Consider the following 23,182-nt stretch of genomic DNA (forward strand, 5'->3'; position numbering starts at 1 on the left):
GTATTTATCAAAATAATTATTACAATTAGAATGGGAATATTGCATTGATACACGCCGCAACAAATGAAACCTGAAAACCATTAAAGTTGAGCCGATTTTTACAGAGACTATATAACTGACAAAGCTTGAGAACATGAAAATCCCAAATACCTGAGACCTTGAGTTCAAGTAAAAACCTTAGTGATTTAGACAACTTCTGAAAAGACTGGACAGAACAAAGATTCTTGGCTAGTAGTTAGGGTTCCCGGGGTGGAGTTCATACGGGGTGAAGTTCATGCGGGGTGGAGTTCATGCGGGGTGGAGTTCATGCAGGGTGGAGTTCATGCGGGGTGGAGTTCATGCGGGGTGGAGTTCATGCGGGGTGGAGTTCATGCGGGGTGGAGTTCATGCGGGGCGGAGTTCCTGCGGGGTGGAGTTCATGCGGGGTGGAGTTCATGCGGGGTGGAGTTTCCAGGGTGGGGTTCCTGGGAATGAGGTTGAAATTTTTTTCATATGTTTTGAGCAAGAAATTGAAGTGTGTTTCTCCCAAAAGTCTAGATCTTGTGATTGTTGCACCTAAATATTATTTTCTTGCAGACGAGTAGACGCGTTGAAATTTAGAAGGAATCAATACACTAACCGTTACACATATTTCTTATAAGTCTAAGTAAAAAACTTCGATATATATCATACGGGACACTGATACTCATTACATTTCAATTTTCAAGGGATTAATAGCTGGGAAAGGGAATCAGTGGGCCTTTCTGATGAAATGAGGGGAATCAATATATAAGAGAAATATTGACAGACTTCTTTGGACCTCACAACAAAACCACAAAGTAATTAACTTAAAAAGGATCGTCACTTACTTGGGCATTCGCCCTCTTGGGCAACTGTAATTTCCTTCTTCTGCAAACAAGCTTCAGCTCTCATTACACATATGTTCGCATATGTCTTGCCATTGGATCCACAGATTGGCTTATAATCTGCCGTGCATTTGATGTTGCAAGCATCTGTTAAATTTCAAAGAATCGATATGAATATAACACAAAGATAATACGGTATTGATTCGATTTAACACTCCCTGTCGAAGAAGCCCTCTCTCGAATAAGCCCCCTCTTGAAGAATCCCCCTCTCGAAAAACACCCAGGAACTTTTATATCGCATATTTTACGATACACCATTGCCCGACTTATCAAGCATCGCGGAAACTCAAAATTTTGTTTGAGAACACATGAGACATTGTAAAAATTATAATAGACATTCTAACTCTGTCAAAACGTAACCCTCGTCCTATCTTCAAGGGTAGCAAAAAACGATCTAAACTCCTGCAGGTTTATACGCTCTCGCCCCAGACCCCAAACTTCTCAAAATGTTGATTATAGGAAACTTCATATCTACTGGACGATGAAATCGAAATTTGAAGCACTTATTTCTTATTTCAAACATAATATAGCAAAACTTGGCGAAAATGTCGTTAAATTAGATGAAAATACCTGATTGTAAATTCTTAGAAAACTAAATCACAGTGTATAAATTGAGCAATCGAAATTCTAAGATATCTTTTTCAATTAAAAATTCAACCTTAAAGTAATACCGTTTTCTAGGCTTCTGAGATTGGATTCAAACCTACCATTGTCGCAAGATCCTTTGCTTGCTACTGTTATGACCTTCCTGCTGATGCATGACTCCGACCTGAGGACACATTCATTGGCATATGTGTTGCCGTCAGATCCGCATACGGGCGAGAAATCTGTCGCACACTTAAGGTCACATCCTAGAACGAGAAGAGACCGAATTTTATTCAGGACAAGAAAAACAATGAAAGGAACCTATGCGCTACATAAGTACTTTACTTTGTATTTTTATAAAAAGTTGGTTGGGTCTTAGCTGGTTAAAACAGTGCTTCTTGCCATGTAGTACAACCTGCTATATCAAATACTTAGATATCTTTCAAGTATGCTGTAATGAAACTATATCGTTGTAGGAGTTCTGAACAATTTCCGAGAGACTAGATTAAGATCGAGTTTTCTCAAATAATTTCTAGGACACTTTTCTGTTTCCCTCAAAACAATTAACAAAACGGCATCTCCTCGCATAGTGCAAGTTTAAGCCCATAGTTTATGCCATATAGGGCCAGGGGCGGATTTAAGTAACAAAGATTGGGGAGGGGGGGGGGTGTTGGACACTAATTTTGGTGCCACACCCTTCAGGTCACTGGTAAATGATGGAAACGCCCATTCTTAAAATTTGGTTTTCAACTTTAAGGTAGAGACGATACAAAGCAGTGGCGTGGCTAAACTTGGAACATTATCCACGAGAAGCATTTCAGAATCCAGTTTTTTAAGGATTGGATTGCTTTAGCATTTTAGTTTCTTTTTTTATTGGGAATGTCTCAAGAACGTGAAGGACTTTTCTATACAAACGAGGGGAAAGTGTTGAACACTCTGTACATATATAGAGGGGGGTCTTCTGCGAGCGAAGCGAGCAGAAATTTTTTGCGACAACGCCGAATATTCCTCCCCCCCACCCCCCCTCCGCTACGCTACTGATAAGAAGATAAATGCTGCTAAGAGAAAAATAAAGTAAAATCTTGGCGTTATTTTGTTAATACTGACTACCAACAAATGATTTTTACCGAATGAAACAATGTTTACCGAAAGACACAGAAATATTGAGGGGGGGGGGGGGGGGTGTCGCACCCCGTACACCCCCCCCCCTGCTAAATCCGTCCCTGTATAGAGCATTTCAAACAACGGTTTTTTCAGATATCATTCGCTGGGACTTTTCAGCGTCGGTAGGCATCGATGATGTTCGGTGATGTTCATATCAGGATCAGTGTGACCAGATCTAGCATGATATTATGCTTTTGGCATAATTTTGGCCAAAACTCGTCCTTTAGCATAAAATCTAGCAGAGTTTGAAATCTAGCATAATTCTGGCATAATTTTAATATTTGATAAGAAAATCATTTTTCCATTGATAAGTGATCGGCTGTCTATCGTAACTGCATGCAAGTACATTACACCCGCATGTGTGGCTATTATTATGTGAGTAAATTGAGACGCCATCTTATCGTAGAATTTCAGTGTAAGGTACTGTCTAAGTTGGCACTGATGATTTCTTAGAAATAGCTCTGTCAGTAACAAATATCATTTTACATATACACAACTACATATGGATAACTAATTTGCGCATGCGCTAGCCTCTTTCTGAAATAGGATAGCCTTGATTTGAAAGTTAGCATAATTTTTGTAAATCTAGCATAATTTTATGACAATCTTGGCATAATTCTGAAATTGTGATCTGGTCACACTGAAGGATCAGTTTTTGTGCTGATACGAACATCTTTATAAGGAACCGCAAATATGAAAGGGATGAAAATTTAAAAAAGCATTGTAACGGTCATAAAAATGGATGAATATAATTCTAATAGGGTACCTAATTTGTGGCTCAAATGATGCAGATACCGTAAAAGCTCTATTAAACCCCCTCTCTTTAAGTCCCCCTCTCTTTTAAGCCCCCTTTCTATTAAGCTCCCCTTATCAAGGAGAAATTTAAATAAGCCCCCCTCTCGATAAAGCCCCCTCTCGATTAAGAAACCTCTCTATTAAACCCCCTCTTTAGCCCCGAAGTCAAACAAATAAAATATATGCATTGAGTGGGTCTCTTGACGGGTGTGTTGATGATAAGATCGTGTGCATTAAAATCGGCCCATATGAAGATTTACTTGTGAACCTTAGAAGTCAGTCGAAATTTGTTTAGATGTCCTTCGCGTTATCAGTTGATCCTGGTGACTCTGAGGAAGATCAGGACATTCTGGTTGATCTTAAGAAACTTTTGAAGTTACCAGCAAAGTTTTTTCAAACATTTGTATGTAATTTTCATGAAAAGTGCATAATGCCACATTGAATTTTCAAAAAGGCCCCCTCTCTAATAAACCACCTCTCAATTAAGTCCTCTTTAGGACTGAAAAAATAAATAAGACCCTTGGGCTTAACAGAGATTTTACGGTACAGGGTCCTTTCGAGAGAAAACAGAACTATATACTTGAGGCAAATATCGAGACAAAAGCTAAACATAACAGCGCAAAATCAGGAAAACAACATCTTTATAATTTGGTTACAGTAGGCCGGACTCGTTTCTTGATTTTGTTGGTATTTGCGTGAAATCAAACTTCGTTGGGCAAACGGCTCCTAAGCAGTACCCAGCAATTAAACTCAATCGTTTCTTAATTTGTCTACACTTCAGAAAAACAAACAAGACCCCCTTTTATGACCCGAAGGTGGCATCGCTTTAAATTGTTAGTCTATTTCCCAGGGCCTGAGAAACAGGCGACCAATTATAAATACGATTCAATACTGAGTAAGCAAATGTACTTTCTCTTCTCTGCTCTTTGTTTGATATATAAAAATCAAATCTTCCATGCTTGGTCTCCGAACAATAAACAAAGACCTCTTTTCAACTGCATGGATTTGCAAAAAGCGGCCATCGACAAACGCCCTTCCTTCAATATTACCGCAGTTGACACGAACAAACGTCTTTCTTTCACTTTACTTCAAATTACATCAACCTTTGACATATGAAAGAGATTTACGAACCGGAAAACTAGCGCAGAACCAACTTAATAAACATAGCAAAAAGTTAGGCTTTTTGATAGGGGTTGGTTTAGCCTCCCCCCTCCCCCACAGCACTATGCTCTTCACCCTTGTGGGTACGACCATCAAGAGCCTATGACGCTGTCCTAGCAACAAATGTTGCCTAAACCATAAAATCCTTCAGATTGCGACCATAACAATATTTTCGTTACCAGTCCCTTCAAGTTAGGTTGCCATATCAAAAACAGGCCACAGGGACAAGCCTTTATTAATGTTTAGAAAAACGATCCATCTGGAACCGAAAGCACAAGCAACCAATTGATGGACCGACATTTTGAGGTCACTTTCTATGTCGCAGCTGTCGCTGAAAAAGGGGTGACATTGACAGTGTAGTTCAAAATGCGTTTTTACAAAGGCTCTCCCCATCCCGTTAATCGAAATGTAACGATATGAAATGTTGTGTCGTGAGGGGTTAAATAATTTCCACGTTAATATCCACTTCGGTTAACAGTTTACTAAGGCAAATCACACCATGGCTGGGTTAGAATTCCTTTTCATAAAATCTCCATCCGGCTGAGCCTCAGTTTTTTGGGTAGGTGTTTAGCTAGTGTCCATCACGGAAGATGCCGCAGACGACGTTGCTTTTTATGTTTTCCTGCGAAATTTGTAAATGAAAAGTGCACCATGATCCGGATTACAAGTTTTTTAGAGGAGATAAAAGAAAGGAAAACCTTTGTTGTTCTCTCTTTAAACATCGAATTGCATTGATGTCTTTTATTTAGATATAGACCAGACAGTTGAATGTCAAGCCACACGGAGCGATTCACAAACAGGCTTTTCTCAAGCACTCCTATCTTGTACATCCTAAGTTGACAGTTAATGGCTTAACGCAACGAAAAGAGACGAACAGCTCGTTACGTGCATGAGATTGCGGTGAAACTCTTATTCCTTTAGCTCTCGAAGTACGAATAAGCCACGCTAATTCTACATTTTCAATGTAGTGAGCAACGCGATAATTATCAAACAAACGTAATTTTTCCTACTTAGAAAATCCTCGAAAAAAGTGAAAAAAAAAGAAAACAAAAATGTTCCAATCAAAAGGCGGAGATTTAAAGGAATTGTTACTGACTCTTACATAAGGTTACTTCCTTGGTCTACGCGCATAGGTATTTAGGGCCTATGACGAATGTAGGATAATTTTTACCCAGTCAGAAAAGCGACAGGCAATGGTTCCAGCAGCAAATGGCTGCAGAACAAAACCATTTCATTCAGAAAATTTTATGATTCTAAACAGTACAGCCTTTATACATGGATTTCCACAATAATTTAAAAAGAATAGCAAATTTGTGGAAATCTAGAGTAGTCAAGTTGGCTAGAGTCAAACTGATATCAAATAATTAACTTTTTTTATCTTTCAAAAGAACGTTCACAAACGCTCATGTGTGGGCAGATAAAGAAATACCTAAATGTTGACATTTTTCATCTCCGCAAACCCAATATTTTGGCACGAACATTGAACAATTCAATAATCCACTGTTTGGTGCCCAAATGTTGATCGGTTGAATGCAGTTGAACATTGGAACATTAGTAAGCATCATCTCACTGAGCTGGGTGTTGGCAAAACATAGACTCGTATTTAGATGTGCAAATGAGTTCTTTGCTAGCTTAATAATGGGTACTTAGGTCCAGAGATTTCAGTATTAGTCCATACCATTTCAGTTGGAAAACGTAAAAAGTAATTGAAAAGCATATCTTATCACATAACCCTGAAATTACATTCATATAAAAACGAAAGTAAAAATTAAATTCATTACAATAATAAACAAATAAGTCCAAATAAAATTGAAATGAGTTTAGAAACCGTGCAAATAAAACTTTTCAATTGTTGAGGAGAAGAACTAAATTTTGCACCATATGCGCATGCGCCATTAAATCGATTACGCTAGTGTCACATTCTGGTTTATATGATGCAACCATGATATATGTTATTGATTAAATGCCATGAGATGTAAATTTTGTTCACAAGCCTTCGGCCAAATGCGCATGTGCAAATGATGCACGTTGCCATTGGTTTAAATAGCCCTAAACAATAGCCCTAGACTCGTCTTCCAAACAATCCAAGGACGGCATTTGAGGCTCTGGTTATATTATATCGGATTCAATTCGAATTCGATCACTTTTGAGACTAGATAGGCATTTTTAGCGGACACAGCAACACTTAAATCCGTTACGATCCGTATAGTTCTAGCGGAGTCAAACCACCTCGATTTGTATTTGGTATGGCACCCTATCGGTTTACTGAAGGTCTTTGGGTTACTCTTCGACACGTGCGCACGCATGAATCTGATACTCTTTAGCTATGGGGTAGAAATAACTAGCGTCTTCGGGAATAAACAAAGAAACTAAGGCATGGTTGTTCCTTAGCTCCTGCATGTACAAATTCCTTTAAGACCTGGAGGGGCTCTTGAGGCTTGGAGGGGCACAGGTGGTAAGCGCCAATTTCTCTAAAAAGGGGCACTATTCCAAAAGTCTTGACAAGGCTGCTTCTTATTGAAGGGGCTTCTGTCTGAAAGATGGGGCACGCGTCTCTGGTGCTCACAGTGGGTTTTAAGACATCGTTTAGCGCGTTATCTACGCAGCGCCACACCTTACGCCATTTTCTTCATAGGCGGGCGTCGTTGCCACTGCAAGACGAAACAGCTTCTGTCTCTCGCGCAGTTATTGTTTCCTTTAGCAGACAAGATCTGCAGATTTTCCACATTCTAGATGTTTTGTTTCCCACGGTCAATTCTTGCTTGCTTTCCGGATTTTGCTCGTTTGCAACATGGGTGCATATTTGACAGCAAAATCTAAAAATTCTCGTTAACGAAGGACCTTTTATCTGAAGTTCGAAAAAAATTTGGAAGGCAACTCGAAACAAAAGAAAATCCTCATTTCAGCCCCATTTCCAAAGCCTGGTTCTTACAATTTAACTGTATGAAAAAGCATCAGTAAAATTTGAAAGATTTTTTGTGACTTAAAATAACTAATACTTATTGCATTTTTAGGACAGAGTTTTATAACTTCGACACTAGCGTATTTCAAACTTGTTTGTGTAGGAGTAGAGTTCGTTGTATTCAAACTTCTCGTAATTCCAGTTTCAATTGGCCTGAACCAATTTTTGACATAAACTTGATCAAAAATCTCATAAAGAATGCTAAAGAATTTCCCCTATCCTGTGTGGTGGCATATAATACTTACAATTAAATTGTTTTGAACCATTTGAAGTTTCACAAGATAAATTGCACGAGAAGACCATTAGAAAACTAACTAGTGAATGAACTCGATGAAAATTTTCTGAAAGCATAGATAATTGAAAAGATGCTCAATTTGTATAAATTAATACCTCTTACACAAATAAACAATATTAAGTGTTGGTACTTTATTATTCTGATGCTACTATTTAAATCTCTCGAATATTGCACTCATTCTGTCAGGATAAAGCTGTATGACAGATAAGGTCTCCCTTTGAAGTGCTACTGTATTGAGTTTGCAGTGCTACAAAATCTTTAGGCTGAGGATTTTCCTGCCTTCAATCTTCGGAACAGGCAAGACAAGACCCGTACACTCCTTTCTTTGTACTCTCTTTGCCGGATGCTGACCCACATTTTGTTTGGCAGGGATTTATAATTAATTGTCGGGGCAAATTCTTTTGACATACACGAAAACACTTGCGGTGTGATTCCTTGTATTGCAAAACACGATGAAAAAGGAAGACGAAATAATCACTGGGTGGAGGAGGATGGGCGGGGAACAGAAGCGGACATGCGTGTCGAATGAAACTGAGTCAGTCAAAACCAAAGATTCCTTCGGCTATTGATGTTGCCAGTTAGGTGTCGACAAAACAATGAAAGTGCTGAATTCTCCTTAGATAAACAAAGCAGAAGTCATTATGACAACTCTCTCACTGTTCGTATCCACCTAATTCTCGACGTCGCTATTCAAATTCGCTTGCGGTTCTAATTTCCTCGGAGAAGCGGAGAATGCGTCAATGGCTTCTCGAGGAACAAAACGACGTACGATTTACGAAGTTTGTTTGTTATTAGTGTCTCATTTGGGTGTAATTTGCAGTGGATTGTAAAAAACTTTTTCGGTCTCATATCACATTAAACGTCATAAGATGAGATAAATAGAAGATTAAAAAAGTCTTAATCCACATTAAAGACTTCGTTTGTTTTGAAATCACGTAATTCTTCAGTTTCAATGAAATTAAGTTTACCGTTTTCGTCCTTGCACGCAAGAAGTTAATTTCAATAAAAACTGTGAGTTTTAGGACTGAGAATAACTTTCTGTCAGGCGAAATTCGAAAAGCGCGGAACGCTTTAGGCGAAATCACATCCGCATTGTAAAGAGACAAGTAAAGAGTTGTCCTCGCCGAAATTTATTTTAAAACATTTGAAAAGAATATCAAAGTCATTAAAACCCAAGAAACTGTAAACGATACTATACATTGAAAGTTTAAAATAACTAAGATATTTTTGATATTGTTTCTTGTGTTATAAGCCGATTGGACACGGCGGCTTAAGGCCCGTAGCCGCGGCAGTTCCGAGAATCCGGGGGTAGCATTGATCACCATGCAGTTACTTTTCTATAAAATTGTGTGTGATAATGCCATAATATATGGAAAATAAAACGAAAATCCGACTACTTGCAGGTCAAAAACTATTTAGGATGCGTTTTGAAGCACTTTTTGTAAGTGAGGTTAGTGCTCATTTCGAGAAAGCAAACTACACACGGGAAAAATGTTTGAATGAGCAATATCCGCGTGGAAGAGACATGCTCGCTAAGTTCGCTCGAATAACCATAAATGTGAGAAATATGCATGAACCGAAATCAAACTGTTTTTACTTATTAGAATTTACTAAAAATGGAACTTACCTTGCGAGGTAATCTTTTGAAACAAAACCAGAGCCAGCCAAGCCGCGATTGTCACAAAGTTAGTGGTTCGCCTGCCCATCTCTAGCGCGCGAACTTGAAAACGTTGACTAAACGTGAAACTTTACTTCATAGTTCTTCGCTGAACCACGAAACTTTCAGTGAGGCGTTAGAAAAGACCTCTCTCTTGGCTGTAAGGCTGTCCCTCGCTTCATACACAAAACAGGCTATCGGTATTGTTTAGCTTTTGGCGAATGGCGATGTTCAGCCCAGAATTTTCAGAAAGGAGGATTCAGCACAGCGGAAACGCTCTGCTCGTTTCCGGCTCTTTGTAACCGGCAGATATGTCAGACCACTTGTAACTGAAAACCGGACTCGGTTGCTGAATAAATTCTAATCGGATTTTAAGGGGAATTACAAGATTCTAACTGCTTTGGAAATCATACAAATGTCTATGTTTTTTCATCAATGATCTCTTTAGCAAGCAAAATGGTACTGCTTTATTTTTGATGAGAACAACTGTGATATCAGCCAATTTAAATACCTCTTTAGAATAGTAGATATCTTTATTGTCAGCAGTAGAAAGTGTCCCTGCATGGAGGGGGTTTTATAGTCAAAAAAATCTCGATTCCCCTCAAGGCTCTTTGCGCTTCGCAGGGGTTTGGCATTCTTTAAATAATAGTATGGATTAATGGCGAAATCAAAAAACTCTTATGAATGGGTAAATTGTGAAACTCTCTCGAACATGAAATAATTGGACTATCAAACATAAAATGTTTGCAGTTTCCTTACGTTCTGATAAAGTCTTTCGAAATTCAGGAATAAGATATCCAAGCTGCAAGTGGCCAAAATATTATTATAAGTAAGCTATTGATAGAACTGAAATTCAAAAATTCTGAAACTCAATAGGTGTGAAGGATTGTTGGCAAATACATTTATATATAATCCCTCTTCAACCTTATCTCACACGCTGGGCTATGCCAGTCCCTTCTGTTGGATTTAGATTCTTAAAATGGAAGCTTCAGGTCAAGATTCATGCTATTCAATGATAAGCTCAACGTTTTCTTTCCTCTTAAACATTTGAAAATTAGGATTCACGAAGCAGGGGTCGAACCTAGCCATGCAGTTCCATTTAAGGTGTGCCCAGAATCAAATATATATCTGTTAATGAATAAAATTATTACAGAACTTTAAAAAATCCGGCTTCCAGGTCGGTGCCTCTGAACGACGTTAAAACTGTAAAGCAACCGGTTACTGTCGCTTAAAGAACAATTTAAGAATAAACTTAGGCTCAAAAAAGAAAAGATTTGAGAATATTGAGGCTCAGCAAAATATTAGGTATTCTTATAAAATATGTGTATATTGTTTCAAGGCCAGCACGTTTTGTACAGTACTTTAATCATGGGCTCCGATATATGTTAAAAAGTGGGGGGGGGGGCAAGGAAAAGTTTAGCACTCGCAACAAAAGATTTTAGAGAAAGTTCTATTGTTTTGCAAAAAAGTAGATGGGGGCCATGGCCAGGCCCCCGGCTCCCTCTTCGTCGGAGGCCCTGTTAACCAGCACGTTTGGCTTGGTGATAAGATCTTTTCTGTTAATATTTGAATAAATTTATCTTCATTCACAAATCGAGCATTTAACAATTCAATAAGGCAGAAGGAGAGGGTTATCGAAGGGTTCCAGGACTCGACTTTAGCAGAAATTAGGAATTTTGCAGTACCATGATTGTGATTTCTCAGTTAGCTTTGCATAATTGGCCTGATCATGTACACATATTTGCTAGATGTACGTCGAGACTTTTGCCTTAAGGGTGAACCTCTAATATTTTAAACGACTGAAAAATGAAGGTTACTCCCTTTTAAAATATGTGCTTTGATAAGTTCGTTGTCTACACAAAACCAGTTATATCGAATTGGCACCTAATGCGGTCAAAATGAACACTAGGCGGGACATAACTTGAAATCAACCAGGGCAGCACCCTTCCTACGCCTAGAGTGTTACCGGAAAATGTGCACCACAGCCCAATAACAAGTTTTCAAGCAGGATCCGTTCCTAAAATGGAAAAAGGTTAATATTCGCGAGGAAATGATTTTATAGAGGGTCTTTAATTAGGGCACCACATTTGAGCTAGCCATGCGAAGTCGATGGTAATTCTCTTCGCCTCGACATTATAATTTTACAAACACCAAGGGAATCGCATCCCCAGAGGAGGTCCTTGGAAAAGTTTCCGGTAACCAGGGCATCCTCTCTAGATACTCGCCATCAATTGGTCAAAATAACAAATACTGTTACCGGCCTATTGTTTCAAACAATTGGGAAGCGGACACTGGGTGTTTTCGTTTTGTATTGGTCGGCGTGTCACTGGTGAATCTGGCCGTCGCCTATCTTCAATCCGAGAGCTTCCACAGCGAAACAGAACAACACACTTCTGAGGCTCCTGGTCACTCATATTTAGCGCGTTCTCTTCTCTTATTCATGCATGACACAGTAAAGAGAAGATTTTGAAAGCAAGCGTTAACTGAGGGCCACTTAATACTTTCTCCGAGAAAGTATTATACGGGTATTCTATTGGCCACACTTGCTGTATTCCAATGAGGTCAGTATAAAAAGTTTGGTTTTAAGATGTTTAATCCCTAATTTCATATTTACAAGAGTTAATTTACTTATAAGTGGTCGTTCATAGCCTTCGAAACTTATTTTGTTAATTTCTTCCAGGGAAGGCACGATGAAAGTGTTTTTGGCGCTATTATTCTCACTTCTTAAAATTTCGAACGTGCTGTCTCAGGTAAGAGAAATTCTTTTACTCTTTGAATCGATCAACTTGACCCCCGGTTTTCGCATGGTAAAGGTTACCGTGGCCGTAAGATGAGTGCACCCAAGCTAAACAATCATCAGTTCTTCTCTTATTCCTACGAAAAGCTCGTTTTATAACAATTATTGTTTGACTAAAATATATTTAGGGTAAAGTATCAATAATAAACAGTAAAAAGTATTTTTCTGACATGTCTGAAACTTCGTTCTGCCTCCAATTGCAAGTCAGAGACGGTGCTAACAAAACTTTGCTGTGCATTTTGCTAAAATTTTGATGTCTGCCCTGCAGTGAGAATGTCGCATTCAGACATGAAAATTGTGAAAATTGGATTTGGTAAAACCATGAAAACATGATCATTGGATTTGGTAAAACCATGGACTGGTCGGTCCTTGACGGTTTCACGAGCGTAGGTCCGCTCCGCGTTACTTGCCATCGCAGACGGCCTTATTCCAAGTTCCCCAAATTTAGCCACTAATCAAACAAATTATTCAGTTTAGCTCCTGAGCGGTAAAAAGGTTGATTCTATAAAGTTCCAATCACATTGAGAATGTTTTTAACGACAGTCCTCTTGTCCTGGTGCCTCTCAAGCAGCCCTATCTTTGGTCTGGCGGCTACAGCCCCGATGCAACCGCCGCGGGTATTGCGCTTTTTCTCAATTAACTCTGATTTTGCTTTTAAATACTTCAGTAGACCTGTCTGATCTTTCGTGGTTTCTGGTTTTCTTAAAGTATCCCGAGTTGATGCTTTTGTCTGATGTTACGTAGGTCAAATAATTACATTTCGCTTGGCTGGGTGTTGATATTTCTCCCTACCTTAAAACTTAATACAATACATACCATAAAATTTTTTTAGCAACTTCCAGTACTACAATAGTCTGGGTGGTAATATATTAATTCTCGAGTAAAAATTGAATTTCAATTAATATTTGGGCCTAAAATTCCTCTGAAATCTTCATTCGGAGACCGAGACAAAAATTACGGGCGTGGAAAGGTGTGTATGTATTTATTTACACAAACGTAGGTTGCCACTGTGTTGAAACTTAAATTCGACTGTGTCAATAGAAAACATGTTGTTTAAAAAATATGAATCCCAGTAATCCGGGTTCGTTGAAAGTCCGTGAAACTCGTTCTAGAGCAGGGCCGGAAATTTTCAGGTCGTTTTTTCATCTTGAAAAGACAGGCATCTCTTGATGAGCGGAAAGGCCGAAACCTGTCTTGTGAATGCAGCCGCTTTCTTAAAAGCGACCATCCCCTTAAAGACAAGGTAATTAAAGTAAAGAAAATCTGTCTCATGAGTGCTCCGACACAAGCCAAGGGTGAAGTTGGGGGTCAAGGGCAAATTAAGGGACCCACAATAAAAAGCTTTCTCTTAAAGGGACCGCCGCCCCCCCCCCCTCCGTCGTCGGATGCCCTGTATCAACGTCTTCACTTGGGTGGGCTTGAAAGGCTCACACTTGTTTCATAAAATAACATTGTTATGAAGTGTGGCTAGAAGAGGTGTTCGATTTCACCAAATTCTCCATTTTATTTTGAAATGATCTATGACATGAAAATAGGAAATATTTACTTTTCTACCGCAACAGTCGGACGCGGTAGTGATAAATTTGGGCAGCCAAAAATTGTCTATATTGAACAATGAAGGCTTGCCCCTTGAAAAGTATTTCCCAACACTACACTAGCCCTCCCACCAGAGTTTGGTTTATTATCTCGGACACAGATCCCTTCACGTGATGTTTTTGTTCTGTGTAAAAAAGTTTCATATAATTTATTCGCTAACCAGCTAAAAGTGGTTGTCACTCAAGATTTTTTGAACTGATTCTGAAACTATCTGAATTGATTGTTATCGAGACTCCGCAGGTTTTGGCAAATTCCTTAGTGGGTTGCCCTACGGCCAGTGCTATTCGATTATTTTAAATAATTGAAATTCCGAGATTGAGACCATTTTCTCTGGTTTGCCTCTCTCCTATGTAATTTATAACCGCAACCCAAAGTCTATTTCGGTAGACATAACACTTCCAATTGAAATATCTGTAGCTTTCCCTTCTGACCACTGGTTGACGTGACATCATATGCATAGAGACCGTACGGCTTTTTTACTCTAACTTTCGTTTATTGTCGGTTAAACTTCAATTGTCATGAATATCGAGAAAAAAATCATAATTGTTGAAATTGGACAAGGATGACTAGTATGTTCATTGCTAAATTAAAGGCAATCGACGGATACAAAACCATCTATCAATTATTAGTCAGTCTTTGAACATGTGAGTGGAATCGCACTCACTGATTGGTAAAATAATCGTTCTTTGAATTGTGGAGTTAAGGACCTTCCGAGACGTCAGAATAACCAGTCTTGAGCTAAAAGCAAAATTTTATTGTATTTTGCGATCTAATAATCCTGCTTCGATACATTTGGGACCCCCCTAGTATTTTCCTTCTCAGGTTGTCCCATTGTAAAAGGGGAGGAAGACGCCGCCGTGCGATCGTGCAATCGCACTCTTACGATAACATTTGTTCGTTTAGATATGTATAGAAACTGTTATTGTCCGGAAGATTTAGAACCAGAAGATGAAATTGACTCATCTGCGATACCCAACGATTTATTGCTTTTCAACCCATTTCCTGGAATCAGGCGAAGTCATCGACTGGAATTTTCCTGCAGGACATGATTCCATTCTTGAATCAAACAAATCCGATACAACTCTTCCGTTTCCAAAGCCGCAAATGGTTTGGGTAGGGCTGATGTTTATGAATAGTTCTTTTGCTCCTCGGTCATTAGGCCTCAGTATCACAATTGTTTGTTGTCCTGCGAGGATGAATTGTTTATGAATAATAGTAGAATAACTCTCTTGTTGAGCAGCAAAAGGCTGTCCGATTTCCTCCCCACCCTGCTACCTCATATTTAAAGATCCTTCCCCCGTTTGTCAGCAATTAGTGGGCAATGCTAATTCAATTCACATAAATTCTATTCATGAGATTTCAATTTCCACATCAAGAGATCGTAATTGTATCAAGACCATGCTCAAAGGAACTTCCCCATTAAAGGGCAGGGTTCGTGCTATGTTTGTGGGAGACAAACGTTTGTGGTCTTTAATTTACGTTAACTATGTACATGGCTTCATGTTTAGCATGGAAACTAACGAAAATTTTAAGTACGCCAAAAAAAGTTTTATTGGTTTGCACGCCGCACGCCGAAAAAAACCTGGGTGTACGCCGAAGATCTTTGGGCCTAAGTGCATGGAATGCACCCTGGGATGCATTCCAATCTCAGCATATGAACTCAATGCCTGACTTCTTCATGTATGAACAGTCACATGTTGGTTATTTCTTGCAGTATGACAAAGATTTGCTTAAGATGTGAACTGCTTTTTCTTTTAAGTACAAAAAGGACTTTTCCCCTGTCAACGTCTTGTCATTACAACGGAAACAGCTTAGCAAACTTTGTATTTTTTCATTGCTTTGGTCGTCAAATACATACAATTCCACAAAACTTGAATTCGATTCTGTTTTCTTCTTTGTCAGTTTTACAAATATAAAGATATGAGTTGACGATGTCATTGAATTCTATTTTTGGAATTTTTTAAATTTGAACAAGCAAGCAAGCAAGCATAGGTTAGTACTTAATGCGGAAAATAATTGAACATGAAAATTTCGCTGAGATAAAGGCAAATAAACTTCATTTAACCCAAATTGCTGTAATTTGGTTTTGGTTCCAATTTTTATGAAGCAAGTCAAAATGTTGGTTCCCTTTGTGCCTGCCTTCCAGTGACAGTTTTCAACAACTTTGCACATAATGAGTTTTCTATGGTGTTTATCCAGGTTTTATTGTGAAAACCCAAAACTTTATTACAAATCTTTTAATGATGACTTAACCACTTTGTTACACATTAATGTGGCGCCTCCATTACAGACACTTCAATTCACGGGGTACCTCTCAACAACGGACAGTTATTTTATCCCATAAGGTCAACCTAAATACCTAAAAAGAAATAAATCGCTGGATACCGCAGATGAGTCGATTTCATCTTCTGGTTTCATCAGAATCTTCCAATAATATTCTCTATGCACACAAGCATGAAAAATATTAACACGAGAGTGCAGTTGCACGACTGTGTAAATGTTCGGTTCCTCCCCTTTTACAATGGGACAACCTGGAAAGGAAAATGATAAACGAGCGTTTTGGGGGTCCCAAAAGTGTCGAAGCACACAAGGGACAACTCTATACAAGGGACAACCCTATACAAGGGACAACTCTGTACAAGGGACAACTCTGTACAAGGGACAACTCTGTACAAGGGACAACTCTGTACAAGGGAAAACCCTATACAATGGAAATTTCTATACAAGGGACAACCCTATACAATGGAAATTTCTATACAAGGGACAACCCTATACAAGGGACAACCCTATACAATGGAAATTTCTATACGAGGGACAACTCTATACAAGGGAAAACCCTATACAATGGAAATTTCTATACGAGGGACAACTCTATACAAGGGACAACCCTATACAATGGAAATTTCTATACAAGGGACAACCCTATACAATGAAAATTTACAGTGGTCCAATCGGTTAACTAGAGCCTCTACTGTTTAATTAGCAATGTATTTTGAAGGGTTGCTGTTGCTGTTGCTGTTTGTAAACTGTTGGTGACAGTAGACCAATTCGACTCACAGCCTCATTTTGAAAAATTCTTCAAATAATTTTGTACAAAATTTTTGACCCCAGATTCGGATTGCGAGCAATGATTTTAGTATACTTGAAAGTTTTCATTATTGTATTGCTCACGATATTGATTTTATGACGATAGAAAGATAAAAAATTATAAGGGATTTGACCGTGATTGGCGGCTAGGGGGGTAAAGTTCCCCCCCCCCCCTGAATGATTTTTGCGGTCGAATCTCTTACAAGTTTTCAAACGTCATTTCTCCGTAAAATTTAAAATACAAGCACAAACAATATGAAAAATTGTATCCGGCCTAAGATTTTGGTGATAAAACCAAATTTGAGCTTTAAAAAGTCGTATAATTAGTTCAGGAGAAATTTTCAAAACGAGGCCGTAAGTCGAATTGGTGTATAGTTGGTGTTCACCTCACCTGCAGGGCATATTTTAAAGTCCAGACAAATCTGACATTGTGGTTTATAAAATCCCTTGAACTGACCTTGGTAGTGCTGTTATTGCACTTTGAAAGATACAGGGCCTGTCTGGGTGTTGGTAATCAGATCCCTCCAGTCAAATTAAATTTAACGCATACGAGAGGACTACCCAACAATTCTTGACAGGAGACAAATAGAGGCTGCTGAAGGCTGTCTGTTAAGATGACTAAAACTTGAATATTCGAAATTTGGGATAGTTGAAAAATAGAGCCAGTCGTAGTAGACAGGGAAATTTCGTGATTGATGATAGTTTCCTTATCTTTTTATTTCTTAATCAGAACAGTATACGTCCGTTCGTTGATTTCTGTCCTGGAAGATCTCGGAGATAGCATGGAGTCGGTAAAGATTGAGCTGCACTTTTGGCTTCCTGTTTCTGTACGCTTTTTGTAGATATTTTTATTGTTTTCGTTAAAGTTTCTCCTAACTTGGCGTGAATGTGAGTGGTCTCTACTCATCGGTGAACTGTTGCTGTAGCCTAGTGAATGCGTCTACTTCACATCCTAGCTTCGTTAATTATTACCGAGTTTTCCAAAAGAAACGAAACATGAGTGTGACCATATTTTGCACCAAGCAAAAAACATTTTCTACAATTGAAATAGTTGCTGCATAAAAAGCAGCAACAAATATGATTTTTTCTTATCGAATATAGTTAGGTTGTCTCCCAAAGTAATCCCGGGCCTTTTTGAGATTCAGCACTTGTCAAAACAATGAGAAATAAGTGAGAAAAGGTATGGTAAAGATTTTGTACTCGTTTGATGACGTCATCCTCGCAATGATTTAAGAGGTCATATCTTTTGACAGGTTTATTTTGCAACATAAGTTTTTTATGATTTTCTGTTAATTTTCGAATGTTCTTTGGAACGATACCATTGGTTTTAAGATTAGATGAAAAAATTTTATGACAGGGAACAATGAAGTGATTGATCACGTGACTACCAGCCCCCTATTTTTAGGCCCACCAGGGTTACATATCAAAAGAAAAAGTCCTGGTTACTGTGTTTGCTAGACTGCTCACGAAATTTCCCTGTCTACAGACAACGGCTTTGAATGTTTGCAACACTTGTTTTTTGTTTAACAGTAATAATTTAGGGTTAGGATTAATTTCGCTGCCGCAAATATGGTCTGACGGCACAATTTAATCATAAGATGGGTGCAAGTAATAATATACTGAAGTTTATTTTAGTCTTTGACTTTGTTTGTCTTTTCGAAACTACTAGTAAGGGTTACGGGTTGATCATATTAAATACAATCAAGGTGTGTGCTTTCTTTGATAGTTTCGTGGGAGTATCATGTTTTTCAAGACGTTTTTATTAAAAGTTATTTTGCATGCCACGCTATTGGAATCTCTGTTTCAAGGGCATGGTTTTGGATTCTATTATTTCATTTTCACCTCTGTCAGTGAGTATCACATTTTAACAGGCGATAAATTCGTACATGCAGGTGCATTTGAACGGAGGGCCTCGTTCAGCGGCTTCCGCAACTTCTGAAAAAGGTACCGAAGAGACGTGCCTCCCCCCTAAATCCCTAGAACCATTTTTCTGTTTGAGGAAAAGCCTCGAGGGGCATGTTTTTGAAAAGATAGGCTCCCCATTTCCCTGCCTCATTTTATTTGACTCGTACTCGTTTATAAGAGCACAGGAAGTTTTTGAACACTTTATCTCTCCTAACCCCCTGAAGTATGGCCATATCTTCTGGCTAGCTCATCCAAAGCCCAATCACCCAGTTCCACTGATGAGATAAAATGACCTTTAGCCTAGTGGTTGAGAAAAGTTACTGAAAAACTATCATTTCTGTGTGGCTTTTCCATTTTGTAGCGTTTTCATTATGTAAGGCCATTCGGTATTTAAACGTATCGGTGATGTTCATTGAATCGTTCCCTGTCAATGCTGTTTCATACGTGCAGCCTTGACCTCTGCTGACACGAAAGTTGATTTTTGAGTGTAGAGAGACTCGATTAATAACTTATGTTACAAACCGTATCTTGATTTTGATTTTGTGTCCAGTGGCGGTTTCAAGGACTGCGGGGCCACTTGTCCTTTACAATTTTTATTTTTATTCTTAGTTGCGGGGCCCCTTTCTGACTACTATAATTGCGGGGCCTGGGACCGTTGGACCCCCTAAAACCGCTACTACTCGTGTTTTACGTTTTGCATCTGTTTTCTTGATTTGTAAATTTTGAATTCCTTTGTTTTTAGTGCTCGTCATCCTGTAGCACGTGTAACACAGTTTGTCTAGGAAAGAAGGGAGACAAGGTGAGTGGGTGATATATTTTTTGCTTATATTTTCTTTTATATTCAGAATACGTTTGATTAACTGTTTCAGAATGCTTGCTTCCGCTTTAATCTCCGCTTTAATGCCCGGGAACTGATATAATATTGATAATGTTAGAATTGTCACGTAACAATCTGAAAACAGATGCAGCATGGCAGTCAAGAGAATAGTTGTGAAATTAAACTGGATTTAATCCTGAATTTGCAATTATGGCATGAAATGAAATGTTCTTAATAGGTTATGAAATTTTGGCTGCAGTTTTGCTTGGCAATTGTAATCTATACGAATTGTTCATCACTCACGGTTTTTTATTCATTAGGGTGCTTCTGGATTCCAAGGTCTTCGTGGTCCTGCAGGTCTCCCCGTAAGTACAGTATACCGTCACTTATTGAACAATCATCTAATTGCCTCTTTCAATCACCCAAAATTCGATTTTTAAAATCTTGATTCAGGTCGCCCGGAAAATTCCTAGTCATTTAGGGCTTGTTCAAACATATACATGCAGTGGTAGTTATGTTGATCAGCTTGATATTACAAGAAGTATTACGTCGTCAGTTTAGATGTCAAAGTCAAGCAACGAAAGTTTCGGTCTTCTGGCCACTCAATGCTACACAAGAGCTCTTTGTATTGTTTCAAAGTTTTAAATAACAGTTTAAAAGATCGAGAGAATAGGTTTTCAAGAAAATTGTGGTCTGTCTGTCAGCGTGCCACTCCAGGGCAATTCCGAATTGTTTGCAAAAAAAGAGTCATAGTCCATCATAATTTTAAACCATTCCTACATTGAGTTTTTATTCTTGCTTAAATTGTGAAAATCTTATATATACAATTCTTTGGAGATGCTGCACCGTATTGATAAGCAGTTCATTCATACTGGAAAATTGTTCATGAACTCCGTTTATTTAGTTTTTCAAAGTCCCCCTTTGTAGACCCCCATTGTAGAAATACATGTTTTTTCAAAGCCTTCCCCCATGTTTCTTATTTTAGGCTGTCAGTTGATCCGCTTTAATCCACTACCAACGCGAAAGAACTTTGCAATTTCCTTCATTCATTCCCTAGATTATCTTGTTTATCGTTTGAAGTCGAAAAACGCGCGCAAGGCCTAACAGGATTCCCTTCAATCAAGTGCTTCTTTTCAAGGATTCTGTCCAATCTTTTTAATTGTTCTAGATTTCCACTGCCATTATGTCTTTTCTACTTTATTTGTGCTTGTAGCTGTGTTAGAGACGAGTAAGTTCTTTTTTCGGTGCTTTAAAGGGGCTTTTCTTTCAAAAGAACTGTTTTGTCTAAACGCCTTCGTGTACTTACTTTCGTCAAAAATAATTTCGTAGTTACATTGGATCTGTCAGTACAATAATATGGTTTATATATATGTATATAAGGTAATTGATAAATAAGAAAAAGAAAATCGATTGTTACCTGGGGTTTTAATTGGTAGTAGGATTAAAGAAATTTCTGTGAAATGGGACTTTTGATTAAAAACCATAAAATCGTTCCTTAGTGAAAATATGATTTGAACTACCTGAGTCAACGAAGAGAGAAAGAAAATTGAATTTTGCATATCTAATTAGCCAGAACTGTTTAGGACGGTGTACTCGCGGTAATTTGATTTTGAAGAAAAGTTGTCATCCTTTTGCGGCCGGAAAGTGAAAACAAAAAAGTTTTTCTTGATAGCAATGGCAGTGTTATCTTCGGTAGCGTCAACGCTTTGGAATTATATTTCCTTATGAAATTATTAGAAAAATTTATTATTATCCAGTTACCAACGTTTCCATCTCTAGCCTTGTTTTTTCCACGATACTTTTTTATCCTTTCCGCTTTAATTCTCTGATTTGATTTCAGGGCTACCCTGGTCCAGAAGGCCCAGTTGGACCTGGTGGAGAGAAGGTATGTCTAATACATTGAGCACATGACCAGGCCGTGTGACGGGGGCTCCATAATAATAAAGGATTTAAATTCAGGGCCGTCGAGAAACAGCTCGGGGTGATTCACAAAGCTGGATCCCTTAAGTAAAGGTCATATGGCCACGCCCTTTCGTTTCCATGAGAACTAAGGAAACGCCCTTTTTGTTACAATTATTAAAAAAATTTTTACGGATTTTTACAAAAATGTGCAAAAATATTTTACACGAATCAAGGACATGTTTTCCCTGCGATAAACTTACAGGCGTTGATTCCAAGTAAGTAGCTTTTTTGAATTAAAAATAGATCTTATTACATTAATACGAGCCTCATCGGAGCATGGGCCCCATACCTTTTGCCCCTCTTAACCCCCTCTCTCTCTTGACGCCCCTGTTTATAGTGTGTGAGAAATTACGTTATAGAGAGCTTAGCAATTGATATATGCTGCATGCCATATTTCTACTCTGTATATGACATTGAAGCAATAAAGCACCATCCGGACACGTTTTTTTGGGGTTGATTTTCATACCGTACATGTTCAGTTCTTTTCAGTTGGCATTTTGAATGAGATGTTTAAAGTATGCCAAATTTCAAGCAAACACACTTCTATTTATTACAAGAATAAGTTAATAATATTTCAGCTGAACGCTAGCTAGATCATTATCATTGATTACTCTATTATTGTACGTTCGGAAAAAAGCCAAAAGGCCTTTAGAATGTCAAGCCTAATTTTCAAGTGACTTTTTAAATAATTATTCTCGTTTAGGGTGACAGAGGATATCGTGGACAAAATGGCGCTAAAGGAATAAGGGTGTGTTGATATACAGTTTCTTTCCCATTAATAATAAAAGGTGTATTAATAAAGATTTTGTAATGAAACGATCAAACTGATGCAGGGACCGCCCACCAGTCTAAAAGTGGAGAGGTTAAACTGGGTGTGCCCGAAAAGTTTTTGAGGCCATGCCCCCTAGAACGCTGGAAACGCCCTTTTAGAAAATACTTGCTCATTTCTACTCAATTTTTATAAACAGTCTGGTTCAGAGAAGATATCAATAACTATAAAGATAGATAAAATTAGCTTGAGGGTAACAAAACACCAAGCTAACCAAGTTAGAAAATATATCATATCGTTAAACAAGATGAAACATCTAAAGTCCACGATAGGAGCCTGTTGTTACTCCGGGTATCAACCTGAATTTTGAACAAAGACCGCTCATTTTTGCGACATGGCCTCAAAACGGGGGTAAGCGTTGCAGCACTTCGAACAAATGCTGGTTCGTCTCCGTTTTAATTTGCTACGAGAAGGGCGATTTAACTTTTGATAATCGGAAATAAGGCTCGATTCTGCATGCCTTAGAAGCCCTTTGTTCTGATTCCCAACTTTGGTAATCACTGAAACTAAGGTATTTGTAAGCAAATTTCAGCATCGAGGGTTTTTGTCATCAAAATAATAGATTTAGGTGAAATTGAGGCATTTGTGCACCGCGAACCATCATTCTCATATCTTAAAGTTTAACAACAATAAACATCCCGATCTTTCTTACCCGATTTCATTTC

General features: G+C 38.4%; 2 protein-coding genes across 3 annotated transcripts in view; one reads left to right on the forward strand and one right to left on the reverse strand.

Moving 5' to 3' along the window:
- Positions 1-9,756, reverse strand: part of LOC135684589 (uncharacterized) — a 43,377-nt gene extending 33,621 nt beyond the window's left edge. For both annotated transcript variants that reach the window (XM_065200221.2, XM_065200220.2), the window contains exons 1-3: positions 9,495-9,756; positions 1,613-1,756; positions 849-992 (exon numbers count right to left, since the gene is read on the reverse strand). In XM_065200221.2, the coding sequence (XP_065056293.2) occupies positions 849-992; positions 1,613-1,756; positions 9,495-9,573 (367 nt within the window). In that variant the 5' untranslated portion in view covers positions 9,574-9,756. The remainder of the gene's footprint in view (positions 1-848; positions 993-1,612; positions 1,757-9,494) is intronic.
- Positions 9,757-11,834: 2,078 nt separating this feature from the next.
- LOC135684638 (uncharacterized) overlaps positions 11,835-23,182 on the forward strand; it is a 36,369-nt gene continuing 25,021 nt past the window's right edge. Inside the window, exons 1-6 of the mRNA XM_089115071.1 lie at positions 11,835-12,085; positions 12,205-12,274; positions 19,652-19,708; positions 20,047-20,091; positions 21,567-21,611; positions 22,392-22,436. Coding sequence (XP_088971197.1) covers positions 12,081-12,085; positions 12,205-12,274; positions 19,652-19,708; positions 20,047-20,091; positions 21,567-21,611; positions 22,392-22,436 — 267 coding nt within the window. The 5' untranslated portion in view covers positions 11,835-12,080. The remainder of the gene's footprint in view (positions 12,086-12,204; positions 12,275-19,651; positions 19,709-20,046; positions 20,092-21,566; positions 21,612-22,391; positions 22,437-23,182) is intronic.

This window comes from Rhopilema esculentum, chromosome 21 (genome assembly GCF_057945365.1).
Source record: "Rhopilema esculentum isolate cy_ngs chromosome 21, ASM5794536v1, whole genome shotgun sequence".
NCBI lineage: Eukaryota > Metazoa > Cnidaria > Scyphozoa > Rhizostomeae > Rhizostomatidae > Rhopilema > Rhopilema esculentum.